We start from the raw sequence: 20628 nt of genomic DNA on the forward strand, positions 1-20628 counted from the left end.
CTCACCTCCTATACGCCTTCATGGCGTGGTGCAAAGCACACGGAAGCACTAACTTTACGTACGCTATAAGAGCGTAATTCTAATGCTAAGATCGCCAGAACCTGACCTGCCATACCTACTCACGTGAGCATACAGAAGCATTACACAATTGGGACTTGTGGCTTAACACAAACAGGCCTTGCTCCCGCTGCTTCAAAGAGCGTAACAACCTTGGCATTCGCAGCTGAGAGCATATTAAACCCACGTTCGACTTCCTTATCTTTTGAATTCCGCAAATAGACCGGCAGCAGCATCGTTAAAATACGATGAAAACGATGCCATTGATGTTCCTGAGCTGAGCGCGTCAGAAAAGGGATTTGGATAGGAACTTCCCGTCGAGTCGACCTGGGGTCCACCTGGCGGCGAAAAATGCAAGTAACGCTATCGCTTCGCTATTCATGCGCACAGAAACTTCATAGCACTGCCACACGGTACATAATGCGTAAGGCCCGTTGTGAACCTTGAACTTGCAATGCAAGTTCCACAAGCGAAAGTCATTCCTGATAGGGGGAGATTTTTGCTACGTCTGCAAATCGAACGAGAGCGTCTGCTTGAAAACTTGACGTTGAGGTGACGTAGCTACATTAGAATAACAACAAAGTACAAGGGCAAGCGATCACATAAAATGCGTTTGCAACAAGTTGAATAATGTATTCTATCGCCTTAACTCGGACCGCATCGGTTACCAATCGCGTCAGGGGTCTGGGTGCGAGTCCTTGATTGGGTGTCAAGTTGTGTTTGAGTATAAGTCCACTTTATGCACAGCTAGGCTAATCGGGACGAGACCTACAATTCAAAGTGGGATTCCAACCACTATGTGACTCCACCAGGCATCGAAACCGGGACCCCTTGATTACACTGTGACGACGTTACCATTACGCCATCGGGGAGAACCTGTTCCTTAATCTTAACTAACCATTTTCATCGTCGCGATTAACCTAAAGGGCAAAAAAAAATACAAATAGCAAATGGGGAGAACAAAAATTCTATATTCCAAACGAAAGACATATTCACTGAAAATAACAGAAGGTTAGTCAATCAGGCAAGTGGTATTGTATTTATAAATAAGCCAAACCTACAGCTCTGTGGTTAAGCTCAAATAACACAAGGAGGTTGGAACTGGGCGAGGATTTAAGTCTACTTAGTGCACAGATAGGCTAATAGGGACTGGACCTACAGTTTAAAGTGGAATTCGAACCTGTATGATACTTCACTGGGTATCGAACCCGCGATCCCTTGATTACAAGGCGACGACGTTACCACTACGCCAACGAGGAGGCACTAGATGGGTGATTGGTTCGTCAAACTTTGGTTCATGTCCTCTTGAAGCTCAAATATACTTCTCTAGACTGGTCCTATAGTTTAGCAGGGACCCGAACCGCTCTATCGAGCCAGAGACTCCTTCTCTACAAGGTGACAGCGTTAGCCACTATGCTATCGAGGAGCCCATCTGGTATTTAGTTCGTGTTTCACGGGAACAAGCAATGCTAGTCTTTCGACCAGATGGCACGTCGTGATGTGTAGGGCCTGGCGTTGTCATGTCGAAGTAATCGCATCGCCTCACATCGCGACACGCTTACAAAAACATCAGTTCGTACGCAGGCTTCAACGCCCAACCACGTTTTTGTATCCCGATTTCAAGGATCTCGGCAGCACAATGCCGTGACCTTGACTACGCAACAGACGCATTCAACCTAACAAAAGAGTAGCACAAATACCTGAGTTCTCCTCTTCCTCATCCTCGGAGCCAGATTCTTGAGTTTCCAGCAAGGTGGGCCTTGCGGGGCCCTGGCACGGGCCCGTCCTGTTCTCCTTGGGGCACGAGTACTCCCGTGACGTCACGGCGAGGCCGGTCACGTCAATTGAAGCTCGGCGCGTCGTGGACATTATCCGAGACCCCGGCGCCTGCTTCCGTGGGGACCTTCCCTTGTCGGTGATGGTCGTAGCACTCCAGTAGCCCCACGCCATGATTTTCAATCTCTTGACAACACAACGGTCGATAATGCGTGTGTTTCGCAACGAAACGTCTTCTTTTTTTTTAAGGGGAGAGGGAACGTAACGATTTAAATATCACTAAGACTGGTGTGTTCGCATCACCTCCGCGCAGTCCGCTCAAAGGCCACCATCCCGGCAGGGCGCTGGTTCACTTCCCGGCCAGCTGGGTACCCGTCCGCACCAAAAGCTTGCACACATCTGCCCTGCCCACGGCCGCGACGCTCAGCGACGCTAGCGAACCCAACCGGCCGGTGGATGCACCAGCAGGGTTGCCAGCTTCATAGAAATTATCGCGCGAACCTAAAAATCAATGTGAGACCACAATGCGGCTCATAGGCGTGCGCACGGGGGAAGCAGTTGCCCCTCCTAATAATCTCGCTAAGAAATTCAGTGTAGAGACATCTCATTACCGTTATTAATAAAGTATTTTCAAGCCGACGAAAGTACCAAGCAGGGCCTCCCCGATGGCGCAGTGATAGCGTCGTCGCCTTGTAATCAAGGAGTCCCGGGTTCGATACCCTGTGAAAGCACATAGTGGCCCTGTAGGTCCAGTCCACATTGGCCTTACTGTGCATAAAGTGGACTTAAAACACCAACTCAATGAATCAAAGTTCCAAGCAACTGCGGCGGGTATATTTCCTATGTAATTGATTGATTGATTGAATTGGTGTTTTTAAGTTCACTTTGTGCACAGTAAGGCTAATTGGGACTGGACCTACAGTTTAAAGTGGGATCCGAACCACTATGTGCCTCCAGCGGGTATCGAACCCAGGACCCTTTGATTACAAGGCGACGACGCTACCACTGCGCCATCGGGGAGGCCCTCCTATGTAATTGGACCATCTCACTTCGTTCTCCAGCAAGTTACTTGTTATTAAGACTCAAGCATTTTATTCGTTAGCCTGTTTCTGTTACACCTATGTGGTCGCAAAATAAATTGGTCACACATTGGAAATGAATAAATTATGTGCAGTTTTGAATCTGGCGTACGAAATCATGCTTATATGTAGGGAGCGGAAGTTGATGACCTAAAAAATATAGGTTTACGACCTATAGAATGTCCTAAAAAAATGGGGAAAATGACGTAAAAAAATCAAAAAATGACCATTAAATTTGTGAGTTTCAGGTCAAAAATTGTAATGAAACGGAAATTAAACAAAATGCACTAAATGATACCAGCAACGAGGATTTCCAATGGAAACAACCGAATAATTTTAAAACAAAACGTCGTATACACTGAATGAATTGGTGTAAAATGCATTAATTTCCCACATCTTTGTCTGGTGATGTAGTATGGTGTGTTTCTGTGGCACTGTAAAGAAATAGAAATTATCACGATCCACGTAAGACAATTTTTGTTTGTTCGTAAATTGCAATCCTGCGAGATATATATAGGCCTGTGTTCACCTTGGTGAAAAGACTCAAGAATATTACTAAAATGAAAGAAGTGACAAAATATGACAAAACAATACACCGAATATTGCGAAAAATTACGGGAAAATGCCGAAAATCGGGGAAAATGACAAAAAACCTGAAAATTGGCAAGAAAATGCACTTTAAAATTACTTTTTTGGGGTTCTAGACGATGTGTAATACTGTGTATATTTAGTGGGCATCGTGTCCGAGATGTCAGAAAAGAGATGACACTTCATCAACTTCCGCTCGCTACTTATATGTAAATTATTCTGAAGCAGAGAGAAGGAATATAAACGGGAGGGGAACAGAAAACTTTTGTGCCGCGGAAGCTGGAGTTCCTCTTAAATAGTGATCTTCGGTGGGTCCAGACACACACTATATACGCCCCTGTTTGGTACACACATCAATACAATAAAACAGTGAGATGCAATGAGGTTTTTCTTTCTCCGACTGAACTTTCGTCAAGGTTTAAGCCCCCTTAATTAATCAGAGGATCGGCGCACGCCTATGATACGGCTGCAAAACCCGACGCACAAACACAGAAGCACTCATTCCTATTAACTATGCAAGTACGTAAACGATTGTTTCCGAGAGCGATAAGGTATGCAAAAATGTGCGTGCTTCTGCTATACGTGGATGCTCACGGACAAACAAAACTAGCTATGCAACTTTCAGCTCGTAATTACTCACTCTAAATTGTGAAAGGCATAAAAAAAAAACAATGCACGACACACCAATGAAGGGCTAGCACATACATACATACATTAAAGTCTGAATTAATTCGATTTCTTTCCAGCTGCGGCGTACAAGGAGAAAGGTTAACGAACATGTGAAACTGTGCGGTTTAATTCTAGTCCGTTTGTAGGCCAATTTCACTGAAAATTATTCCATAAGCAGTGGCGCGAATTCAAAGACCAGTCTTATGGCGAAACTCATGCATGGCGTCCGGCTACTGGACGCGCGCAGGTTCGATTCTCCTGGGGGAAGCGAGATTTCGGCCTGTGTATGTGGCCACCCACCATCGTGAGGAAATTGGGGAACTAGGAACGAGTAGCGTAAGACGGTCATGCAAAACTACAACTACTGGGGGTTCGTCGTGCTGACCACACGTCACCCTGTAACTGGTTGGCCTCACTCCCACCTTGGCTGGTGGGAGTCAGGCCGCCAGTGTAGGCCCTGGCCCTCATTGGCTGTTGCGCCACGGGGAAAATGTAAAAAGTTTGTTTTATAATTTTAAACAAAACTACACATCATGGCATCAAGCACTGATTTTGGGAGGAGGTAGAGGGGTGTTTGTGCCCCACAAGTTACTTGTGAGAGAGGGGGGTAGGGATCTCTCTGTGTGGGAGAGAGAGAGAGAGAGAGACTGGGCCTTAAAACGTTTCCGGCCTCGGAAACAAAACAAAACGTCCCAGTGACAAATTAATATGATTTTATATTCAATACTTCCCTTACGGTTTGACAACACACATGGCACAACGTTCCTGCAGCAACTCTATCTAAAGGTAACAGAGATGTTTGTATTGCTTTGCAAACCACGCCTCTACTGATATGACGTCACTATTGTCCCCAAAATTCGGTGCCTTTGAGGTGCACCTCGAGCTTTGGGAAAAATACAATATGTACGCCGAGGGAGGCAAGGTCTGGGTAATAAGGGGGATGTTCAAGGATTTCACACTGAAATTCATTCGTTTTTCCACATTAAACTGTTCAAAATTACTGATTTTGATTGATTTGGTTGATTTTACTTCACTTCTTGCGCCACTTTTGGCTAATTTGCGAAGATGGGCATGAGTGATGATATGATGAAATTGCATCCGCAAGCTAGGATTCGAACATAGTCAGAATGTCCGTCAGTCGAGCACGGCCGAACAGTGCAGTGTAAAGTGTGCCAGAAACCGGATCCAGAGTCGATGACTTGAGCAAAGTCGATGACTTGATTCCAACATTTTTAGTCGTATATAGCAATTATTTTTTAAATCTTTATAGGTTAATTAATATGTACCCTTGAAATTTAATATTAATCAATAAATTATGGCATAATCGCTGGAGTACGCAGAACCAAAGCCCATCTTTCCAGGTGGTTGCCACCTCAGGCTGCAAGTCGCTTCACTCTTCTGGCCCTAACTCGAGAACTAGTATAGGCAAGAAGCTATGGTCTATTATCGTAGGTGAACCCCGAACCAAAGCCCATCCTTCCAGGTAGTTGCCACCTCAGGCTGCAAGTCGCTTCACTCTTCCGGCCCTAACTCGAGAACTAGCACTGGCAAGAAGCTATGTTCGCTTATCGTAGGTGAACCCCGAACCTTAGCCCATCTTTCCAGGTGGTTGTCAGCTCAGGCTGCTGCAAGTCGCTTCACTCTTCCGACACAAACTCGAGAACTACCCCACGGTTGTAATTCATATTTGGAGGCTGCACGAGTGACAGTTAGTTCCCTCCTAATAACTTTGAATTCTCGCCAGGACTGGCGAGAAACTACTTTCCCTTTATCGCTGGTGTTTCCGAAGGTTTCCAGGTGGTTGTCAGCTCGGGCTGCAAGTCTCGAACTTCAGGAGAATCTCTCGCGGCCCGGTATAATTGACGCCAGTATCCGGCGGTTGAGAAACACTGAGGTAAAAGAAGTGAGTGATTTTTTTTAGAGATGTGGCACGCTTGCAAAGCGCCACCACAAGAGTAATGCAACTACGTTGGTCCTGGCTGCCTTGGTTGAGTCGTGCCTCAAGGAAAAGCTGGTCTCCTAGCAACAGCCATCGCCTAATATCGAATTACCCGGTAAACACTGGCTCAATTAGTGTAAATAGACGTGGAGGAAACAAACGTAAAATCTTCCCTCCCCGACGAGTGAAAGCATCTTTCCGCTATGAATCTCCATTCCTTCGTAACTTCGGGACTTCATGTTGGAGGTATTCCGATCAAGGCAGGGCAGGGCGAATCAATACCTCTCGGTGTAGGTCAGTATTTCACTCCAGTATATTACACACTCAGGATTGGCTCCTGTCGCGGAGGCTGCCTCGAGTCACCGCTCTGCTGATTGAGTCAGTTTACTTCGCTTTTCTGCCACTTTTCCCTGACTTTTCCTGAATGAGATCTGTTGCTCACCTCCACATTTTTTGCATACACCTGCAGCAACCGACCTCCGTGCCACATCAGGGTGTCTACAATTCCATAAAAACAATATTCCCTGACTTGTGGAGGTTTTCAAGACCAAAATCCAAAATTTCAAAGACCAAGTGATTAGGAGAATTCTTGTATTTACACATTTGTATAAGAAGGGCACAAAATTTAGCTAAACACCACACTTAGAAATCCACTACACAAAATTAATAATAACAAGGGAAAGTGAACAGAAATTGACTGTTGGATAGGGGCATCAGGGGATGAGTTTTTATGTAATACTTACCACATATTTACTACTAATAAACAATATACACGTTGACTGCCAGGGTCTCAAGTATCGTCATTCATGAAGCCGTGATACCCACGTGTGTGTCTCACCTCAGCAATTGCTTCAGGCCGCGACATCCCTATATGGGTTTCACTTGTCATTTGCTAACATGATCGAAGATATTGTTTTGGCTCCAGAATGTTACACTATACTCGTAGCCTGGCCCTAGATAGCAACAGGCGATTACAACAATGGCGTACAAATGGCCGTAACATTGTAGTAATAAATCTAGTGCTCTGTGATTATTTATGACGACTTTATTTTGTTGATTTTCAATACAACAATCGATGCATTTTTTAATGCATCGTTCTTTGACATTTGTTGTATTTCAAGAATTAAACAAAGAAGGAGAAAAATAAAGGAAGAAGAAGAAATTAAGACTATATTCCGTGTGATTGAACGTGTAGATTGCATTTCGTGCAATATTTTATGGAAGAAGCACTTCTGTTATATGTTCTGTTGACGATGTATGACCAAGAAACAGAAAATATGCGTCCAACACTGTACCAGCTTGATAGTTCAAGTGATTGAAGTTCGTCATTTGTAGAAACAAAGTCATTTACAAAAAAAAGTGAGATACAGAAATGGGTCTCATGGCCCTCTGATCAAAATTCTCTTCTCCAGGTCACGATACCCAAAACTGGGTCTCAAATTTAAATTGAATTCTCAACGGTTTTTTGGATTGTTTTGAAATTTCTTGTGCTTCACAGATCTAATGACACCAAACTTGATCCATTTTCACAAATTTCTTTTACTTGGCCCCACGATGTCATTCAGACAATCTGGCCTAAGCAGTCACCGTGTTAAAAACTCATTATTATAGCATAAATAATACATAATTACAGTAATTACAAAAATTTATTTAAAAAAATAAACTATTACAGGTACAGTCCTATGGTTTGCTGCAAACAAGAGAGAAACTTATCAAGTTTTTTTTGACAATGTCTGTTTACTTTCCCGGACATGTGGAAAGTAGCATCGTCCAAGAAACACACACGCTGGAGGTAATTATTGTCGTCATCGATCTTTTGCAAAATCTCGGTCGCAAAATCAACTCGACGGGGATGGTCATCCGGCTTCAAAGCTTTCGCCAACTGGACATAACGCCACTGGATTTTTTTCCTATGGGGTTATGTGAAGGACAGAGTGTATGCAAAACCTGTACCTGATCTGAAGAATAACTGAATCTGTTGCTAGTGTCATCAAAGAAATGTTGGACAATACATGGCGAGAAATCTAATATCTGCGGGCAACAAACGGTACACATGTGGAAGTGTTTTGACATTGTCAAAAAACTTTATGAGTTTCTCTTTCGCTTGCAGCAAACCATAGGACTGTACCTATAATAGTTTCTTTTTAATAATGAGGGAAAAACTTTATGGCCATCCTGTATTATGTATTAATCCTAATATGTACCAAACGCCAACCAACATGACAGTGATAAGTTAAAATAGCCAATGACTAGTTCAAAATACGACCCCTTTTCCTACAGTAGTTAATGTGTGATTTCTACTATAACTACCGATAATGTTCAGTATATCAAACTGCAGCTTAGTTTGTCCACAACAAATTTAAAAAGTCTTGCTTGTCTGTTTCTTCGTCAGTGCACTTCCACAAAAATCGTGATTTTTCCATAAACACAGCAAATTTCCCCGGCATGTACATGTATTTTCCAGAAAGATAAAATTCCCTGACTTTTCCACCATTTTCCAGGTTTTCCAGCACACTGCACATTGTGTAAGGTAGGTATTTCTTCCCGGATTACTACAAAGTAGCGAACTGCTAACCCTTTCAACATTCCTGCGAGCGGTCCCGGGTTCGATCCTCGGCTGGACTCCACAGATTATGGTGTTGGCCCAGTATCCTGAGTACACTTAAGAACGAAAATTTCTTAAGCCAGATATCGGTGGCTATGGATGAAGAGTCGCTTGGGAGGACTCCGTGTGTTTCTCCATCTCTTGCCTCGCTTCTTTCTTCCACAGTTTCTGTATATCTAATTTTTCTGTCTTCTTCTACAGGGTGCCGCAAAAGTCAGCTTACTCATACACAAATTCAAGTTTCAGTGGTTTTGTTCAAAGTGTCCTCCATTGTTTGCAATGCATTTTGTGCAACGATCAAAAAAAGAATTGCAAATACAATGCAGTATGTCAGGCGTCACTTCTGCAGCGGCGGCGTTAATTCGAAGTCTCAGCTCAGCAAGATAAGCAGGTAAAGGTGGTACAAAAACCCGATCTATAATGAAACCTCACAACTATCGGGGTCAAATCTGGGGAGCGAGGTGGCCATGCAATTGGGCCTGCACGACCAATCCACCGACCTGGGAATCGGGTATCAAGAAAATCTCGATTATACTCCGTACGAAACTTACGTTGCACTGCAGTTGCTGATTGCGTCTCGTGAAACCACAACACACAGCGAGGACATTCCGCACCAGTAAAAATAGCTATTTTCAAGAACAATGCTCACAGCGCTACTGGTGGGTGAGTTCGGTACTAATGGACTACGTGAGTCAAAACTTGATGTGTTTTGCTGTGCAATGGCACCGCTGCAATGGACATCTGCCGTGTCACACGTGGGGCATACACATAATGCATTTAAGGTATGTGTGAAACTTCAAAAATATCCTTCTTTCACATGGTGGAAGTACCATGTTCAATATTACTGAAACTGTAGTACTATAAAACCGTCCAATTTGTGGACACGGTGTACTTAGACTTGGGCTCTGAATCAAGATTTTAAGTCTTAAGTCCACTTTATGCACAATAAGGCTAATCGGGACTGGACCTACAGTTTAAAGTGAGATCCGAACCACCATGTGCCTATTAAACGAAATGGATATTTTGTGAATTCATCTTTTACCAAGCTGTGCGCAAAACATCTGCTGTCTACATTTCCACTGGAAAGAAATTATGCAAAATAATTTTACCTAATCTCAAGGGGGATTGGGTATGGGCCTGACCAACAGTCAAGTCATGATGCGAAACCTGGGTGCTCTCACACGTCGGTCATACACTAATTTCCTCTTGGCACCCAAGCTGGACCATATAATAGGGCATAATGGGGGATCGCAGACCGCAACCTGTGTGCAGAGGAAACACTTGCAGGAGACAGGAAAAACTGTGAAATCATCTCTTTGCCACCAACAGAGGGAAAACTCCAGCCTGGATTTTAGCTGCCGCGGGGATTAAGCTTTTACCCCAATTAACTCCTGTGTCCTCCACCGGATCCTAATACGGTTGATTGCGTACAAAATCACGGACGGATGACTGCGAAGAAAACTTACGGGGCGAGAAAGAGCGAACCTATCGCCTGCAGTCGTCAAACTTCTCGTCTTCTCTCACAAGAATAGTGATCACTTGAGCCTAGAAGTTTGGCGAAATGCCTCTCTTTTCCTGCTGCGTTTATTGATAAAACATTTCTTTATATTCATTTTCATGTTGTTGCTAATGTTAGCTTTTTTCATTTTGCCTATTTTTAGGGAGCTACGGTGATCTAGTAGATATGGTGTGGGTGAGTGATTTAAGGTCGGAGTTTTTCCGGCCTTGTCCCCGCATGAAGTGGCTCTGGGACTCACCCAGCCTCAAATCATCAGGTATCTTGGTGCAACCCTGGGAGGTAAAGGCGGCCGGTGGATGGTGCCAGGGATTCTTGGCATAGAATATAGACCAGGGTTGTTAAAAGTCCAGGAACGCATGAATTCTAATGGGTTCTATTGGGTTCCGTTGCGGGACCGGAACCTTCTTTCTCGCACAATTTAAATTCGGTCGAAGTTGCTTATTATTTCATTGAAAAAAGGTGCCTAGACTGACCTTAAATAAAATTGATCCGGAAAAAAGTTACTGGACCGTATTTAAATTGGTCCGGAAAAAAGTACCTGGACCGTATTTAAATTGATCCGGAAAAAAGTTACTGGACCGTATTTAAATTGGTCCGGAAAAAAAGTTCCTGGACTGTATTTAAATGGAGCCGGAAAAAGTTCCTGGACCGTATTTAAATGGAGCCGGAAAAAGTTTCCTGCACCGTATTTAAATTGGTCCGGAAAAAAGTTTCCTGGACCGTATTTAAATTGGTCCGGAAAAAAAGTTCCTGGACCGTATTTAAATTGGTCCGGAAAAAAGTTTCCTGGATCGTATTTAAATTGGTCCGGAAAAAAGTTCCTGGACCGTATTTAAATTGGTCCGGAAAAAAAGTTCCTGGACCGTATTTAAATGGAGCCGGAAAAAAGGTTCCTGGACCGTATTTAAACTGATCCGGGAAAAGGGTTCCTGGAGCGTACTGAAATACTTTAAAGATAAAAAGGGTTCTTTACGTTCGAGAACCCATTTACGCTTGCTGATTTTCTCTCCAAGACCGGAGTTGAATGTGTTTAATATTCCTGGACCTTTAAGAACTCTGGTATAGACGTACGAGTGCAGGGAGGGTCAAACTAGACAGGTGTTAAGTACACAGGTGACTCGTCAGCTGAATAAATAGCCCCTCTAGTTCGTTGCACTTTTTGACACTCTGTGTAGTACAAGTGTATCCCGGTGTCAGGTTGATGCAAGGAAATGACGTTCAACCAAGTAGACGAACAGCGGTGTTCAAGTTCAGAAGATTCAACAAATACCTGTCTGCTGCCTTACACGTTCATTTGATTGGTTAGCATGCACCACGTGATCATACAACACACATTACACCGCTCCAGAACGTAGTGCAAACTGTGCAGACACCAAATTGACACCAAGTCAACGAGGTAGACGAGTCGGTGTTGCACCGCGTAACCAACAATACTCTGTCCCGAGATTCTCTGGAGCGAGCGCAAGTCTCTGCGCAAGTAGTCACGCGAGACGGCTCCACCAATGAGGGAATGGGATTGCGAGGAGGGGGGATGCAGTTACTATACTGCAAAGGTTTAACCTGGCACGGCTCCCGCCAAAACCTTCTTCGTCGTCTGCAGGACGTTGTTGCCACTGATTTCGGCGCAAACATGGCAACAGACAGGACTGCGAGCGGTCATTTGCGGGTGCAAGCACAGATGTCTCCGCCACCAGAACATTCACGTCCTTGACAACGTGGCAACAAAAACACGCGAAGGCAGCGGCGACCCCTGGTAGGCAGAGGACAAAACACGTGCTGTTTCCAAGGCTTATGCCAATGGTTGAAAACACTCACGTGACCCCCGAGAAAGTCTGCTAGCAGAAGGAAATCTACGGTTTGGCGCGAACTGTGCCAGGTTAAACCTTCTGCAGTATAGCCCAGTGTTGCCACATGAAGGGAAATTTCCCTTTTGCAGGGAAATTTATTTCGATGAAAAATACTACAATTTCAGGGAAATTTTATGACATCTGACTCTACATTATAAGTTCCATTTTCATATCCACATGTTTATTGTACGTCGCTTTTCTGTATCTTCGGATAATTGTAACGATGAGAATTAACGATTTATTGGATTCCTGACCAGGTTTCAAATCTGGGGCATCTGACCAGGAAGCGATGAAACTGACATGTATGTGAACATTTTGTTTCATTTTTTATTCATACGAGCATGGACCAACGGAAATATTACTACTGCTGCTGCTGCTGCTACTACTACTACTAGGGCACTGCTAATAATAATTATTATTATTATATTTGTTTAGGTGAAGGGAAAAATTGATCCAAAAAGGAATTTTTTGCCCTTGGGAAGGGAAATTGTGCCCTCAGATTGTGGCAACACTGGAGCCTTCCCAGCAGTGTGTACTGCTTCGCTCTGCCCACTCAATTTCCACCCCTCCCCTGCCGTTATGCGCGGCCTTCCTCTAGAGATAGCCGGGATATAAGTACACAGGTGACTCATCAGCTGAATAAATATTTCGCTCCTAACCTAAACCTTGTAAGGGGGGGGAGACTTTGTTTTTACTGGTTCTCCTACATCCAATCACGTGTTCCCAAACAAGGTTGCGTGACACTATTCAATTGCAAGACGGCACGCTACAGAAGTGCTGAAAGGCAGCAAGCATATATACGCACTCGTTGTTCCAAGCACTTCGAGTGTTTGTGGAATTCACCCAGGTTGGTAATGGGGATTTCCCTACATGCTGTTATGAAATATTAAGCTATTACCCCAATTGGCCATAAGCATACCCTTTGCACGAAAGGATACTTTGGTCGTCTGTTGGCAGGGTCTTCCTCTCGCGCGCTTTCATTTTACTTAAGTGTTGCACTAGCCTCAGGCCTAGAAAAGATCATACATACTGTGGCATGATAGCATGGACTATACACGACCCAACAAATTTGTTGTGACGTGTCGTAGGCGAGTGGAAACAGTTCACTCTTACCGTGGAGGTAACGTAAAATGCCAAAAACGCTTAAATTCAAATATGATACCAGACAATTTATATGAAGCCAAACAACGTAAAAATCAAGACCTGATGCGAAATGGGACTTAAGCCGCGTTTACACTGGGGTTGCTAACACATATTACCAGCAAATGTTGGTACTATTTCGAAAAAAGCTTGTGAATTTGTTATCAACATCTCACGTTAGCAACGGATTTCCCGTGTTGGCAACAGAAATTTTGTTATCCACAAGAAGTCGGTAAAGATCAAAGAATGTTAGCAACATTTATTAACAACACATGGTAACCGAGCCTTTCCGATGATAGCAACATTTTGTTAGATGTGCCTCCATCAAAAATCGAACTTGGCCGCTTATTACATGCTGAAATTATTTATAACGGTTTATAAATGGCATCTTTACTTCTATTTGTATTTTGGCCGATCTTTGGTGCGGAATGGTTAACACAGCGTGCTTTGCTTAGAGTTCGCATCTCACAATGGGCATAGGTGTTCCTTGCGGGTGTCCGTTCATCAATTACATCATATCGACACTTATCCTCGTCTTCGCGATTAGCCAAATGTGGCAGAAAAGCGAAGTAAACTGAACCAATGTATTTGAATTTTTGCTTTAGTTCAATCGCGACGATGAGATGAAATAAATAGGGATAAACCATGTTAAATGTGCATGGCTGACCGGAATTCGAAGCTAGAACCACTATAACACCATTAAGCCTTGTTTCCATATGAAAAACTCAATATGCTGACCAAGGCAGAAATTTATTTCATTATAAAACATAAACTAAACGTAACGTTTCAACCTTCTAGCAAGGTCTTCTTCAGACTCTGCACCAAGTACAAATGAAACAAGGTACGAAACAGGACGATATATATACACAAAAAATACTCCTCTCCAGACTATTAGAAAGTTGTTCTGGAACATTCCAGCAGGTGGCCTTCCCTTGTCAACTGTACTCGCACCTTGACAGGCAATTTAGCTAAACATTTCCTATCATCTGGAAAGTGGTTGGACTTTATATCTCACGCTCTTTTTCCTTTCTTTCTTCATTCCTCTTTCGCTCTTGTCCTTTCCACTCTTTCTAACACCTTCTTCCATTCTTTGTTTATCTTCAGAAAAACAACATGATAATAATCTTGTGTCTGGAGGGAAGTGATTTTTGTGTTTTGTACCTTGTTTCATTTGTACTTGGTAGATAGTCTGAAGAAGACCTTGCTAGAAGATTGAAACGTTGCGTTTAGTTTATGTTTTAAAATAAAATAAACTTCTGCCTTGGTCAGCATATTGAGTTTTAGAACTTGATTTTCATTTACTTTATTTTACTTCGCCTTTTGTGCCACTTTTGGCTAATTTGCGAAGATGAGGATGAGTGATAACATGATGAAATTGATGAATGGACACTTACAAACTTCCATGCTCAGGCCAGGATTCGAACCCGGGACCACTGGCGTCGTAGCGCGATGTGCTAACCACTCCGCCACGGCGGCCGGCGAGTTTTAGAACTACTAGTTTCATTGGCCATTCCGCTACGGAGCGACTGACCTCCTGTCTCCATTGTGCAAAGCAAAGTAACCTTCTGCCTCTTCATCAAGGAGGAACTTTCGGCCGACAAGACTTTCTGCAGCGGCACACAGCTACAACAGGGAGATCTCAAACAGCCACCAAAACCCAACCTCTCAGTATTGATCTTAGCCGGTTTGCTCGGTTCACAACCGGCTCGGCGAAACTCGGCCGGGGTCGGTTATTCTGCCGCACCTTTTCCCACATGGCCAGTAGTGCCAACTACTGGCGAAAAAACAGAGCCCGGAAAATTTCTAAGTAGGTCAAGGTGCAAAAACCAGTTCATACGCTGCAGTTCCCTCTCTATGGCTCCCGTTCCGTCTCTGGCCATCGCTAACGATCCGCTTGGATGTCCGCTCGGGGAAACGCACTACCTGGCTCAATTAGATAACGCGCAGTCGAGTTAAATTGGACAAATCAACCGCATTCAGCTGTCGCGCGGACCAGATGCAAAACCGCGGAACGGTTGCCTCATTCTGCTCTGGGTGCGCTGTCTTTAAAAGGACCTGTTACCGCTGAGCTAGGTTGCTTACCTGAACGTCCTGCCTTGCGCTTGGACTAAACAACGAACTGGAAATGCTTGCTTTGAAACTAAAGCCTGGTCCACACGTAATAGTGCCGTCTAGTTGGCCACATTTCCTGACGCAACGTGTATATTCTGTCCCAGTTATCTCTGGAGCAGCCGAACGAAAACAAGTTTCTGCGCAAGTAGTGACGCGAGACGGCTCCACCAATCAGACGATTGATTGATTTGCTTTATTTTACATCGCATTTTGTGCCACTTTTAGCTAATTTGCTAAGATGGGGATGAGTGATGATATGATGAAATTGATGAACGGACACCAGAGTGCTGCAATGAGCGTTTTTCGCTCGAGCGGCAAATACACAGAATTGATAGTTCTTCTGCTCGAGCGAAAAATTCTCGAACGAGCAAAATACACTCGAACTCTCGAACCCTATTAGTACACACAAGTATTTCCGTCATTTCTCTATGGTAGTGGGTCCTCAAATATGGATCGTGCAGTAAAAGACGAAGTGAAATTGAAAAATTAGTTTTGTATATATCGTATCGTTCTAAAGAATGATGGGATCTGAACCAGTCATTGTGCAATTAATTTCTGGTTGATGTAAGTTACTCATGATTCATCCTCTGATGAGAGCTCTAGTCATTGGCATGACGACTTAACGCTTGGCAATACGAAAGGTACAAATAAGATTAAGGAACTAAACTGCAGAAAAGACAATGGTCACTCGTTGGGTTTTGTGAACCTTTGAACCTGAATCATGGCTGGGTGTTAGGATAATTACCTGTCTATCTGATGAATTAGGATGAATAAAATATACGAAGTCCTCTGTTGGCTTCTCACTTGATTGACCAGAGCGTCGTCTCACTTCTGCCCTACTGCTCTCCTAACCTCTTCTCCCTTCTCAACCCCAATCCAAAGTCCGTCCCCTCTCAGCTTGTCTCACCTCTATATCACTAGGCCATCGAGCTCTTCCTCCATGCCGAATCGTGTTATTAATTGCCACTATGCAAACCGCCGACTCCATAGGCAGAAGAAACTACCTGTTTCCTGAATGCTCAGGAGGTTTGCATAGCACAACACTGTGCATTGTTTACATGCCTCAGAGGCTGAGACAACTGAGAAAAACAAGTGAATGCCCGGGTCAACGTGAAGCATTCAGAGAGACTTTATAAAATAAACATATAATCTTAAGGATTGATACGATATTACCGAGATATGTGAAAATGAAATAGATGATTATGGGCTGAAACTACCTAGACTGACAATTTATGTTTCTATGATTATTTTCACATTGAAATGATGTTGGATTGAATATTATAACTGTATTTTATTATTTCGAAGAATATGATTATCCCCTTCGTTAAGTGAACAATGATGTACACGTACTTCTTGGACTGTGATACGATAGCCTATTTGTAATAGCTTAGGCAGGTCTGTCAGCATGTGTATCCATTTTACGTTTCGGTCTTTAGATATTGCATACTCTCATATGTGCTGTATTTGAATCTTGACTTTCGTTAAACCGGTCAACTTATCCCCTCCATTAGTCAGGATTAACGAGGTTTTACTGTATTTTGGTTCGGCCCAGAAACTTTTTTGAAATGAAACTATTTACACTGAATTTAAATTGTGCGAGAAAAAAGGTTCCGGGTGTGTTGTTACGGAACCCAATAGAGCACATTAGAATTTATTATTTCCTGGATGTTTAACAATCCTGACATAAACACGGTGAAAGTTGAATGAACCACGTTCTTTACAAATATGCCAAGCGACCAGAAGTATCAATTTGGTACCTAGTTAAGCATTCAGTATGCCTTAGAGGTGGACAGTTCCAGGGCTTCACACTTTCCTGCAAATCACTTTATCACCTACCAGGTGTGCCGGTTAATAATTCTTAATTTTGTCGCTGGATGGAGCTCGAAGCAAGGGTTGATGCACAGTCTCAACTGTTACGTCAGTGTGTTGCCAGGACAGTACCTGTCAAAACGCCGTGGATGTGCAACCGAGTGCGAGTGATCGTGATATTGGGTTTGTGTGGTAAACATGTCGACCTTCAAACCAAATAAGGAGCATGTGCATCACGTCCTGCTTTTCTTGTTCAATCAATAGGAAAACGCCAGCGAAAGCCATCGCATCCTTGTGGAAACGTACTGTGACAATGTCCTAACGCAAGACGCGTGTGTGCGTTGGTTTCGACGATTCAAAAGTGGTGATTTCGACTTGAAAGACAAAGATCGCCCGGGCCAGCCGAAAAAATTCCAGGACGCCGATTTGCAAGCACTGTTGGACGAAGACGATACGCAAACGCAACAACAACTGGCAGAGAAGTTAAATGTTGGTCGCCAAACCATATCTGATCGTCTTCATGCCATGGGAAAGATCCAGATTGGGCGACAAGACATGGAAAAGTGATTTTGCAGCACGACAACGCCTCATCAGAGACACCATTTCTGCACTTGACTGGGAATTCTTGCCCCACCCGCCATACGCACCAGACGTAGCCCTATCGGACTACCACTTATTTTCATCGATGTCTCACTCACTTTCCCAGCAACACTTCAACAATTACGAAGATGTCGAACAATGGCTTGCTGACTGGATCACCTCAAAATGTGAACGATTTTTCTGGAAGGGCATCCACAATTTGACGGACAGATGTGCACAATGTATAGCTAGCGATGGCGCATACTTTGAATAAAGCATTTGTTACCTTTCTTCCCAGATACACTTGTTTTCTTTCGGATCAATTAAGAATTATTAACCGGCACACCTGGTAAGTCTGCCATCTGCTGGCTTTTTTTTTTCCCCACAGAGCATCTCTGGATCCCACCGCGATCTAGTTCAAGTACTTGCACTGCCCTGATTGGGGCTTGAACCTAAGGCATGGGGATTATTGATCCAGGCTGCTACCTCGTTACATTACGTTCCGTTTCCTCTTTACCCCACTTTAGTTTTCCCCGTTGGCTTCTTTATGGCTCATTGGACGTTGCGTCACAGCCTTCACGACTTGTTTCTCTTCGCTCTTCATTAGGATCTTCCGTTACGGCGTTTAACCCGTCAGTACTAAATCAGAAGCACCTGGGCTCGGTTGTCTGACAAAGAAGAAGGGTATCAAATTACCAGTTACACAACGGATAGGTCTTCGAGACGACACTATGCAGTCAGGGGCTGCTTAACCTTTCCTCTGCCGAGGGGGTCGTCAGAAAGTAACCCCGGTTTCGCCAAGGCCTTTGGCGCGAATTTTAAATTCGTACACTTATTTGACAAAAAAATGTTATAACTCGTAGGCTATTTGGCCAATCTACTTCGGGTAACTTTTGCTTTGCAGCTAGAACATCAGGGCATGCAACCGTGCAGAAATCAAAACGTCAAAACCAATAGGAGGGGTTGGGTGGGGCACGGCCCCCAAACTTTCAATGAAAAAACCATAAAAATGGGGTTTGCTTCACATATTCGATAATATAATACACCCAGGAACATGAAATGACTTTCATTCGGTTGAGAAAGGACCATTCCTTGAAAATAGGCTAAAGTTTGCGGGGGAAGAGGGGGCAAACTCCCCATTTGTATGATCTTTTCATTGAAAGTTGGGGGCCGCGGCCCACCCAACCCCTCTTAATGGCTTTGGTGTTTTGATTTCTCCACTGTTGCATGCCCTGATGTTTTAGCTGCAAAACAAATGTTACCCGAAGCAGATTGGTCAAATAGTCTACCAGTTATAACAATTTTTTGTCAAATAACTGTAAGAATTTAAAATTCGCGCCTACTTCCATACGTAACTTTGGACTCGGGGAGAGGGGGAGGGGGTGCATCCACATGACGTGCCAAAGCTTCGTTCAACCCACTGTAAGTTTTTCCGACCGATCAGAAAAGTATCAACATAATAAGAAAACAGGAATTTTGTAATCAGCTGCATGGTCGATATATCGACCAAAATACGAGTAAAGGTTACGGGACGGGCGACGTTTGCGCCAAACTGGGTTGTCCTCCTTAAGTAGCACCAAAACCTTATTTTGATTATACGAGTGAGGGTGAAATGAAAATCTTAAAATTCAGACAATATACACACGTCAAATTTACATTAGGTATCAACTGTTATTTACATAACGACCTCAAGGGTGCAGCACTGATCACGTGAGCTTCAAAACGCCATTTTTGTTATTTTAAAGATGGCGCCTCCTTCACAAACTTGTACCAGTGAAGAGGAGTAGTTTCTTGCCCTCTGTGAGCCTAAAGAAAGATTACGCTGTTATCCCTAAGGTAACTTATTCTTTAAATCACTAAAAATGGATCCAAATAACAAAAATTATTGAACATTAAATAAAAAAGAGTTAAATATTAAATAAATAAATAGAAATTATCTGTCAAATGAAAATTCAGTATCTCTGTGCATGCTTACCACACCAGCAGGTTTACGAATGGAGGGAGAAGCACAATGGCTTCAGTTCGCAGGCAGATGGGTGGAGAGACCTTTGCAGTGGTGCACAAGTGACTGCGCTTGCATCCCAAAGATTCTTCTTCCTCAGATATACAGGGACAAACTCAAGCTTTGAAAATATATGTGGATCAGCAATGGATATGTACTAAAATGCAGCAAACATGTGCAATTCAATTTTACAAAAAGTGTAGTTACAAACCAGATATTGGAAACAGTAAGAGGAGATGAAAAGATAAGTGTTTCGGGAGAAAGACATAGATGGCAGCACAAGTTGAAACAATATAAATACATTGTTGGAGAAGAAGTGTCAATTTACTTACAGTAAAAGTATAATAGAAAGATGTAGAAAAGGTGATGTCGATGTTTAAAAAGTAGATAATAGACGGAAAGGAATATTCAAGTGGTTTTCAACATCCAACAAGTTAAAGCCTTTAGTAAGTTAATAGGCAATCACAAAGAAGTAGCCAACGAAGTAAACATTCACGAGGACAGCTAAAAATAGCTTTTCATAATAGGTAAGAAAGGGGCTTATTTGAACGTCTGTAGAGCCGAGCCAATGACAAAAATGCTACTGAGAAAAGTTGTTTGTTTTGATGTCCTCCATACGTTTCTGTGGTCCGTGGGCGCCATTAAAATAACACCTTTTACAAGGCAATGAAACAACCGATATGCTAATTATATCCATAAGGTTTTTTTTTTTTTGCATGGGAATAGAAACTTGTTGTAACAAGGAAATAAATGTACTTACTTGATACGTCATGTTCTGACACCCACGCCACTAACATGCAGACATGTCACTTACCTGGAAGAAACAAAAACAAGTCTAATAAGGTAAAACATTTTAAAGAATGCATACATTATTACAAAATGTTACCTCTACACACAAGTTTGTTGG

At 43.2% G+C, this 20628-nt stretch overlaps 1 protein-coding gene across 6 annotated transcripts in view; it reads right to left on the bottom strand.

Annotated features, from left to right (window-relative positions):
- Window positions 1-20628, bottom strand: part of aPKC (protein kinase C iota type) — a 705832-nt gene that overhangs the window by 527691 nt on the left and 157513 nt on the right. For 2 of the 6 annotated variants that reach the window (XM_083132552.1, XM_083132550.1), the window contains exon 1: window positions 1758-2244. The exons of the other annotated variants lie outside the window; for them this stretch is intronic. In XM_083132552.1, coding sequence (XP_082988678.1) covers window positions 1758-2007 — 250 coding nt within the window. In that variant the 5' untranslated portion in view covers window positions 2008-2244. Of the gene's footprint in view, window positions 1-1757; window positions 2245-20628 lie in introns of those variants that run through there. 6 annotated transcript variants of the gene reach the window in all.

The sequence above is a fragment of the Lepisma saccharinum genome, chromosome 12 (assembly GCF_977018435.1).
Source record: "Lepisma saccharinum chromosome 12, izLepSacc3.1, whole genome shotgun sequence".
In the NCBI taxonomy this organism is placed as follows: Eukaryota; Metazoa; Arthropoda; class Insecta; order Zygentoma; family Lepismatidae; genus Lepisma; species Lepisma saccharinum.